This window comes from Poromitra crassiceps (assembly GCF_964638095.1).
Source record: "Poromitra crassiceps genome assembly, chromosome: 23".
NCBI classification, from domain to species: domain Eukaryota; kingdom Metazoa; phylum Chordata; class Actinopteri; order Beryciformes; family Melamphaidae; genus Poromitra; species Poromitra crassiceps.
Window position 1 is genome coordinate 6,882,163 of NC_139639.1, and position 10,000 is coordinate 6,892,162.

A 10,000-nucleotide genomic window follows, 5' to 3' on the forward strand; every position below is an offset into this window, starting at 1 on the left:
AGAGAGAGAGAGAGAGAGAGAGCTCTAATGATAACAGTCACCCATCAGCTGACATTTATAATGTTGTGTTTACTATTGAAAATGGGGCCATTCTTTATTCTGGGCTGGGTGACTCTGTTTATTTTCCACAGACACTGAAGCAACTGGTACAGTATGTCTGACAGGCTGGCATTAACACCTGGCACGAGGCACGCATTCAAGATCATCCTCATATGTCCGTGTGTGTGTGTGTGTGTGTGCGTGTGTGTGGGCGTGTGCGCACGTGTGTGTGTTAAGAGTGTGTGTGAGCAGGTGTTACAGGTAGGACTCACACCCAGTTGGCTCAGGGGAGCAGGTGGTATTCTCACTCTGGTGACACTGGGAAACATCAGCAGGATGATTACACAGAATGTGAGAGAGAGAGAGAGAGAGAAAGGGCGTGCTTGATCAAGTGTGTACGATGTGTCCTACATCCACACATCGTACACAGGAATATTCCCGGGCTTGTGTGGTGCAAACATGGCTCCCCGTGGGGACACCCCGCATGTCAAAACAAGCCAGCAGCACTAGCAACTTACAGGTGGAAACAGTGATGCTGGCGGGCACACTGATGCTGTTGTTGATGACAGCGAAGATGTTGATGTTGTACTCCATGCCTGGTTCCAGGCCGGAGATGCTGCAGCTGCTGCTGTTCCCCGGGATCCTCAGCTCCAGCTGCACACCTACCAGATCAACACACACAGGCCATGTTCACACTAGGAGGCCAAATCTGATTTGTGAACTTTAGTGACCTATTAATGATTCTATCCAGATTGGTTTTATGAGTCTGGACGCTCTGGAAGTCTGATTTGTGTCACTTGTCCCAAACCACATATGGAGGTCTGGACATACAGAGGCCATTTACACCTGGCGGTAACATGTGTTTTCTGTGATCAGATTGCAATCAGATTGTGTTTTATCACTTGAAAATGCCAGGTGTAAACACCCGCAAAACGCATTGAAGATGCATTGCAATCTGATCGGCCAAACCACCTCCGGAGGTGGTCAGGGATGCATTGTGTACACATTGAACACATCTGATTGCAATCAGATTGCAATCTGATGGCAGAAAACGCATGTTAACGCCAGGTGTAAATGGCCTCACAGATCCGACTTGAACACTTGCCCAAATCAGATTTGTGACAGTGCGGACACACTCCCAAATCAGATTTGGGAAACCAATCAAGATAATGATGATTAATGACTTTAGCAGCAAATCAGATTTGCCTGTAATGTGAACATGGCCAAACAGATTCACACTGAAGGCTCTTTATTCATCAACATGCTTGGACTGGATTGAAACTGAGTTGGCAGCATCCCCCCTCCCCTCCCCTCACCCCCCTCACCTCCCCTCCCCTCCCCCCCCCCCCGTGCCTACCTCCGGGGCTGCTGGGTGTGTAGGTCACCAGGAAGTCTGTCAGCACCACCGAGCCCTCCCACTCCAGGTCCACGCTCCGCTCCGTCACCCCGCGCACCTTCAGATTCATGGCAGGTGCCACTGTAGAGAAGAAGAGATGTTATTATTATAATTATGCTTAAAAAAGTAGTACCATACATTTACATAATTACATTCATGATTCAGTTATTCGGCTATATGTTTGTTGCATCTGCAGTACCATGATCTAACACTGCAGAAAGGAGAGGGACAACATGTATTTTAAGTGTTTTTAATTTTACAATGATAGATTGAAGCATATTGTAAATTCAGCTACATGTTTGTCAAAGTGGTTGAGTAAAGGGATACCACCACAGATAAAAATGGATAGAGCCAGAGCAATTTAGAGAGAGAGTGGCGTCAGTGGAGGACCAACATGCGTGACTCATTAGCCAATGAAGAGCCAGGAATGGGTCTCACGCTACTTTTGAATGCTAAAATAAAGCTGATAATGTACAATTTGATAAAAAACAAAAAACAAAAAAAACTTTCAGAGTACAACACAAACTGACTATTTTGCTGCAACTCGACAGTGCTGCTTAATCCAGGACCTTACTTCCTGGAACTAAAAGTAAAAAAACTGGTCCATTGGAGTGAATGGAGACTCTTCTATATACACGGCTCTGGATAGAGCGGAAAGGAGAGGATAAATGTCAATTATTCTATATTTATTTGCACCTTACAATGATACATTTAGCTACAGTGTTGCTGTAGTAGTACCTGGCTAAGTGTTTATACTAATGTCATGACTTCTGAATCAAAGCTTTTCATTTGGTTTGGTTTTAAATTCCCAAATCCCAACAAAACCCTGCCTTTTGAAATCATGTAAGGTGCCGTTCATGAAACTGCAATTCCATGTAGATACATAACAAAACAAAACAAAACAAAACAAAATCAAACCAAACAGCAGAATGACAGCAGGTTGTTGAGCATCTCTCAGACTCAAAGAGATAAATAGTCCATGGGCCAAGGCAAAAATCGGTACCACCTGAGGTGACCGCACGATTTTGTTATTTTTGTCTTCCTACATGTCTCTAGTTTATATTTTGGTATGATAACCCTGCTGATTTGGTAGCTTAAGGATAGTTATCACTCTGTAAACAAACCTACCCCCATATAAATGACAAAACCCTGATTTCTGTGTATTAGTCCAGATGATATGTGAAAATGATGTTCCCTTTTTCGTAAAAGCATGAAACTTGGTACGCTTATAGTTTGGGGCCCTGTACAGTTTCAGAAATTGAGCCATCACAAAAATGCCTTGTGGCGGCCATTTTAATTCTGCCATAAGCAAATTATGTAGTTTGCATCATATCTCCTGAACCACACATGCTAACACTGAAAAGGAGATGTCTATCCCAATGTTTTCATGGTCAAGGATTACAATGATACCATATAGAACATCATAAACTGTTAAAGTGACTAATCAATGGTGAATTTGATGACGTTGTGAGAAGGAAATGACAGTATCTGATAACCGATGCTATAACTTCAAAGCCATGACCATTCTCTGGCTAAGATGTTTTGATGAGTGATTTGACTTATATAGACCTTTTGTTAAAATAGCGCCCAGGTCCCTCCTAAGGATCCTGGGATTTTCCTTGCCAGATGGCCAAATCCACTGGCGCCATGTTAAAAAATTGACTTTTGACCCAGAGCACATAGAATAATGTATGAAGACACTTTTCGGTGTAAGTCAACCACGAGGAATCCGATTCTGACATCAGTTTGACATTATGGCATAGTTTTGACCCAGAATTCCAAGATGGCTGCCATCCAGTATTGTGGAAATGTAACTTTTGAATGGGAAGGTATACTGTGCGTTTGGGGTTTACCACAAGGAAGGAGATTAACAATGGTGGATGTTTTGGGAGTCATTTCAGAATTATGTTCACTGAAAATATGTTAATGTCAATACCCATTTTACCTTGGTACTGCTGTACCAACTACCCCCAGGATTTCTTGCATTAAAATATTTAATGAATGTATGACAAGATAACTAAAATAAGCTATTTTTATTAGCTGTAGCTATAGATTCTGAATCATCAGATTCCGCTCATCATCTTTAGCCAAGTATGCTGTGTCATACCGGTCGATCACACAGATATGTCAACATCACCATGGCGGACAAGGATGATGGATGACACCTTGTGGACATAGTCCGACCACTTGTATGGGGTGCCATCTTGTGTCTGCCAATCCAATTGCTGATGGAGTTGCCATCATCTAGATCATGCCCATGTCAACGAGAGTGATGTAGGGTTCTTGCAGCCCTACAGATTGGAGATAGAGCTTCTTCTAGATGCGCTTGCTCTTCTGCGTCTTCCTGTATGTGATGTTGGATTTGAATAAGGCCACACATTCATCAAAAACACAATGTTCCAGCAACTCGTGGAGGTTTACAAGTTGACCACAACCAGGTCAATCACTGCCTTGGAGCGCTCCACTCCATCTCAGCAGCTCCTACCTTGAGTTCCTCCCCGGGTAGTCTCGCTTACCAGACTCCCTCCCTACAATGGCAGAGTCTGGCTGCTAATACCTCCACCCTGGTATAGGGGAAAAAGGCTCCGTTGACCTTTACAACTATCCACCAAACATATCAAGCAGGCCTGCTTTATTGCACAATCCAGATCCAACCGTTTTCAGCATGTAGCAACGAGCTAGCATTGTTGATGTTGTTGTTTCACAGTGGCACAGGCATTTGAGATAGACAGATTCGACACGGAGGGAGTGGAAACGAAATCCATAAATGGTCGCCACCAGTCAGTCACAGCGGGTTGGAGGATGCATGCAGGGAGGAGGGTGGAAGATGATTGTGATGCTGCAGACGCGAAGTGCCGCTGTGTGTAAATTCAGCTCGAGCAGGACCCTGGCCATTCACACCAGACGCACTGCTTTGCTCCGCGCCGGTGACCACTTGTACTGACTTCCTATCTGGCTTCACACAATCACTCGCGGGTCTCACACAAAAATAGATCAGACGCCGAAACAATCTCTGCATGGGGCGAGCCGGCCGCATCACGGCTGGTCTGACTGAACGGTCTAATGTGCTAACAAGTGCACCAAAATGAAACTGGCTGCGCTTCCAGATGCTTCGTCACTTCAGCGTCTGGTGTTTTTGCTCCTTTTCGCATCCACTCATTGCAGACTTAAAATCAGCCCATGCTGCAGGAGAGGAGAAGTTGACCAGATTCTTGCAAGTCCCGGGGGCCCTATCTTCGCAAAAGCGGTACGCCGCGCGCAATGCAAATTGGGGGCGTGCACAAGCGCATGCCTGTTATAATTTTACTGGACATAGGCGTGCCACAATCAGCCGTTTCTGCTCAGAATACGGGGCAGCACCTCTTACACGCTAAAAAAAAGCACCTCTTACGCGCTAAATACTCTGCTGCGCTTGAGCCATATGCTGTGCAGCGCAGCGCAGAGTAAAATTCCTTTTGGATATGTCATTACACACGGACGTGCCCACGCCAGGACATCAAATTCTGCTGCTAAAATTGGATATTAGCAGATAATTCAGTGAGGCAATGCAATCAACTATAACTCACTGAGAAACTTTTATCACATCGCAAAGAGGGAAATTAATTGAGAAAACTTGTTGGACAATGGACATAGGCTATTCACCTTCACCTTTCCCATAGTCTCGCTGGCCAGCCTCCCCTCCCACGCAGGTCTCCATAGTGGGATTGCGATGGGCGGCGCTTAGCGGCAGTGCCCTTGGAAAATAGTTTCCAACAATCCAACTTGCCCTTTTCAGCGTGTAGCAACGAGCTAGCGTGTAGGTTTCTGCCGTTAGCTTGCTAGCTAGTTAGCGTTGTTGTTTTCACTGAGGCGGCAGGGCACTATTTACAGCGACACACAGGGAGGAGGGAGCGGAAGCTGCTCTGATTGACGTGGTCGGAGCCAATGACAGAGTTTGTAATAAGCCGGGAGCAGACATCCGGCACCCACTGAAACAGTCGCTCCAATGGGGAGCAGCTGTAGAGCAGGGGAGGGCTTATCCCAGTTGCCTGTTTCCGTGGCGCCAGACTCCTCTCCCTGTAGGGAGGGGAGGCTGGCCAGCGAGACTAACATAATTATGAAATTACCCTCAAAACACAATAATTGTCATTACCAAACCATGTTTGGTAGGCATGGATTTGCAATTAAAATAGCTATAATTCACCATTGTTAATCTCCGTCCTTACTCTAAAAATGGTAAACCCCAAACACCACATACGTATATGTTGCCATTCAAAAGTTAAGTTTTCACGCTACTGGATGGCAGCCATCTTGGAATTGTGGGTCAAAATTATGACAGAATGTTAAACTGATGTCAGAATCAGATTATTTGTGGTTGACTTACACCGAAAAGTGTCTTCATACATTATTCTAGGTGCTCTGGTTCAAAAGTACATTTTTCAAGATTGTACCAGTGGCCATCTTGGATTTGGCCATCTGGCAGAAAGTCGGAGGATGTTTGGGAGGGGCCTGGGGGCTATTTTAACAAAAGGCCCATAGAAGTCAAATTACTCATCAAAAAATGTTAGCCAGAGAGTGGTCATGGAATTGAGGTTATAGCATCAGTTATCAGAAACTGTGATTTCCTTCTCACGTCATTAAATTCACCATTGATTAGTTACTTTAACAGTTTATGATGTTCTATATGGTATCATTGTAATCCTTGACCATGAAAACATAGGGATAGACATCACCTTTTCTGTGTTATTATGTGTGGTTCAGGAGATATGATGCAAACTACATAATTCACTTATGGCGGAATTAAAATGGCCACCGCGAAGCATTTTTGTGATGGCTTAATTTCTGAAGATTTACGGGGCCCCAAACTATATGTGTACCAAGTTTCATGCTTTTATGAAAAAGTGAACATGATTTTCACATATCATCTGGACTAATACACAGAAATCAGGGTTTTGTCATTTATATGGGAGAAGGTTTTTTACAGAGTGATAACTATCAATAAGCTACCAGATTGGCACGGTTATCATACCAAAATATAAACTAGAGACATGTAGGAAGACAAAAATACAAAAATTGCGCGGTCCCCTTAGGTGGTACCGATTTCACCATTGGCCCATGGACTAATTGCATTGTATCCTTCTCAAAACACCACTGAATTCACCAAAACACCACTTAATTCACCATTAACTATTCATGTGAACAGTTTATGATGTTGTATAGGGTGTCATTGTAATCCCTGACCATGAAAACATAGGGGTAGACATCACATTTTCTGCGTTATCATGTGTGGTTCAGGAGATATGATGAAATCAGGGTTTTGTCATTTTTTGGGGGTAGGTTTGTTTACAGAGTGATAACTATCCTTAAGCTACCAAATCGGAAGGGTTATCATACCAAAATATAAACTAGAGACATGTAGGAAGACAAAAATAACAAAATCGTGCGGTCACCTCAGGTGGTACCGATATGTCAAAATTTGAGCCTTGGCCCATGGACTAAAAGCCGGGGTGGGCAACATGTGTTTCCTGAGGGCCAAACTGTCACATCAAGTAAGGGAAGGGCCACACATTGGACATCATACCTGCCAACACTCCTGATTTTCACGGGAGTCTCCCTATTTTTAACCCTCTCTCCCGTTGTGATTCGTCATTTCTCCTGTTAATCCCCTGATATAATAGTGATACAAATCTAATGGCTGTAGCAGATGAGATTTACTAACATAATTCTGCATTTGATTGAGTTTTTTTGGGGGGTTGTTTTGTTTTTCTTTCAGGACGTTGGGGGCTGGATAGAGATGGTCCATCAGGGCCAGGTACGGCCCTGTGGGGCCGGTCAGCAGCAGGTGCTCCTGACACCAGCAGGCTGTGTGTTCACATGAGAGCCAGAGGCCAGGTACGGCCCTGTGGGGCCGGTCAGCAGCAGGTGCTCCTGACACCAGCAGGCTGTGTGTTCACATGAGAGCCAGAGACACATTGGCATTCATACAGAGTGAAGTGGAGGGAGTTCAGCCGTAAACCTGAGAGGTGGCGCTGAATGCAAATGTCGGCGGCTCGTAAACAAGATCAGTTTACTGCGCCTTCTGCCACCAATGAAGAAGAGCAGGGCGAGACAGCTGAAGGACATGGATGAGAGGGAGACGGGAGAGAGAGAGAGAGAGAGAGAGAGAGAGAGAGAGAGAGATCATATGAAAACAGATGAAGAGGAGAAGACACAAGAGGTAGCCCAGGACTAAATGACCAAGATAGACAGGTCGTTAGCTGCTAGAGGCGGAGACAAAGGAAATGAGGCCGAAACAGAGATGAGGATGGACAGATAAATAGAGACAGACGGGGCGAGTGGGAGAGACACAGACAGACAGACAGCAGAGAGACAGGACAGACACCAGAGAGACAGACAGGCAGCAGAGACACAGACAGGCAGCAGACAGACAGGCAGCAGCAGAGAGACAGACAGGACACAGAGAGACAGACAGGCAGCAGAGAGACAGACAGGCAGCAGAGAGACAGACAGCCAGCACCAGAGAGACAGGACACAGAGAGACAGACAGGACACAGAGAGACAGACAGACACCAGAGAGACAGACAGGCAGCAGAGAGACAGACAGCCAGCACCAGAGAGACAGGACACAGAGAGACAGACAGGCAGCAGAGAGACAGGACAGACACCAGAGAGACAGACAGGCAGCAGAGAGACAGACAGACACCAGAGAGACATGACAGACACCAGAGAGACAGACAGGCAGCAGAGAGACAGACAGGCAGCAGAGAGACAGACAGGCAGCAGAGAGACAGACAGGCAGCAGAGAGACAGACAGGCAGCAGAGAGACAGGCAGCACCAGAGAGACAGACAGGCAGCAGAGAGACAGGACAGGTACTAGAGAGACAGGGCATACACCAGAGAGACAGGACAGACACCAGAGAGACAGGGCAGACACCAGAGAGACAGGCCAGACACCAGAGAGACAGGCCAGACACCAGAGAGACAGGGCAGACACCAGAGAGACAGGACAGGCACCAGAGAGACATGACAGACACCAGAGAGACAGGGCAGGGACCAGAGAGACAGGACAGACACCAGAGAGACAGGACAGACACCAGAGAGACAGGACAGACACCAGAGAGACAGGACACAGAGACACAGGGCAGACAGCAGAGAGACAGGACACAGAGACACAGGGCAGACAGCAGAGAGACAGGACAGACAGCAGAGAGACAGGGCAGACACCAGAGAGACAGGACCAACACCAGAGAGACAGGGCAGGGACCAGAGAGACAGGACAGACACCAGAGAGACAGGACAGGCACCAGAGAGACAGGACAGACACCAGAGAGACAGGACAGACACCAGAGAGACAGGACACAGAGAGACAGGGCAGACACCAGAGAGACAGGACAGACACCAGAGAGACAGGACACAGAGAGACAGGGCAGACACCAGAGAGACAGGGCAGACACCAGAGAGACAGGACACAGAGAGACAGGGCAGACACCAGAGAGACAGGACACAGAGAGACAGGGCAGACACCAGAGAGACAGGGCAGACACCAGAGAGACAGGACACAGAGAGACAGGGCAGACACCAGAGAGACACGGCAGGGACCAGAGAGACAGGGCAGACACCAGAGAGACAGGACAGACACCAGAGAGACAGGACAGACACCAGAGAGACAGGGCAGACACCAGAGAGACAGGACAGACACCAGAGAGACAGGACAGACACCAGAGAGACAGGACAGACACCAGAGAGACAGGACAGACACCAGAGAGACAGGACAGACACCAGAGAGACAGGGCAGACACCAGAGAGACAGGACAGACACCAGAGAGACAGGACTGACAGCAGAGAGACACGGCAGGCACCAGAGAGACAGGACTGACAGCAGAGAGACAGGGCAGACACCAGAGAGACAGGACAGACACCAGAGAGACAGGGCAGACACCAGAGAGACAGGACAGACAGCAGAGAGACAGGACAGACACCAGAGAGACACAGCAGGGACCAGAGCGTGATGGTGTGATTAACCAGCTCTCGCCCCCTCATCACGTCTCCCTCCTGTGATCCAGAGCACAGAGTCGTCCTCTGGGAGCTGTTGGACACTTTACGAGGCGTTTCAGTGACTTCCAGACACGCTCAACAGATGGCTTCTCCCACTGAGCCCGCGTGCTGCATTCACTGAGCACCATTTATTTGGTCAAACCAAATAAAAGCATCTGAAGTACGTGAGACGCTGCCACTCAAGAGACGAGGACATCATCCAAGAGGAAGAGGAGAAGATGAAGAGCGATTGAAGGCTGTTGTGGAGGAAGAGGAGAAGATGAAGAGCGATTGAAGGCTGTTGTGGAGGAGGAAGAGGAGGCAGCACAGACGAGTTGCTTGAAAGGCTTCATTAAAACACTTGAAGAAAAGTTGCTCTGAGAAGTTGCTCAACAAGGTAAAAAAAAAAAAGACCACCTCGATTCATTAAATTCAGATACTGAAAGAATTATTTATTCTATATCTTTATTTTTCATGTACTGTAGGAAGCGTAAATATGACAGTTTGTTCTCAGTGTTTGAATAATAATAATAATAGTAATAACAATAATA

The 10,000-nt window shown here is 46.7% G+C and overlaps 1 protein-coding gene across 1 annotated transcript in view; it reads right to left on the reverse strand.

Moving 5' to 3' along the window:
• tnr (tenascin R (restrictin, janusin)) overlaps positions 1-10,000 on the reverse strand; it is a gene marked incomplete at both ends in the record, with an annotated part of 53,534 nt that overhangs the window by 22,482 nt on the left and 21,052 nt on the right. Inside the window, 2 exons of the mRNA XM_083659769.1 lie at positions 558-701; positions 1,397-1,516. Coding sequence (XP_083515895.1) covers positions 558-701; positions 1,397-1,516 — 264 coding nt within the window. The remainder of the gene's footprint in view (positions 1-557; positions 702-1,396; positions 1,517-10,000) is intronic.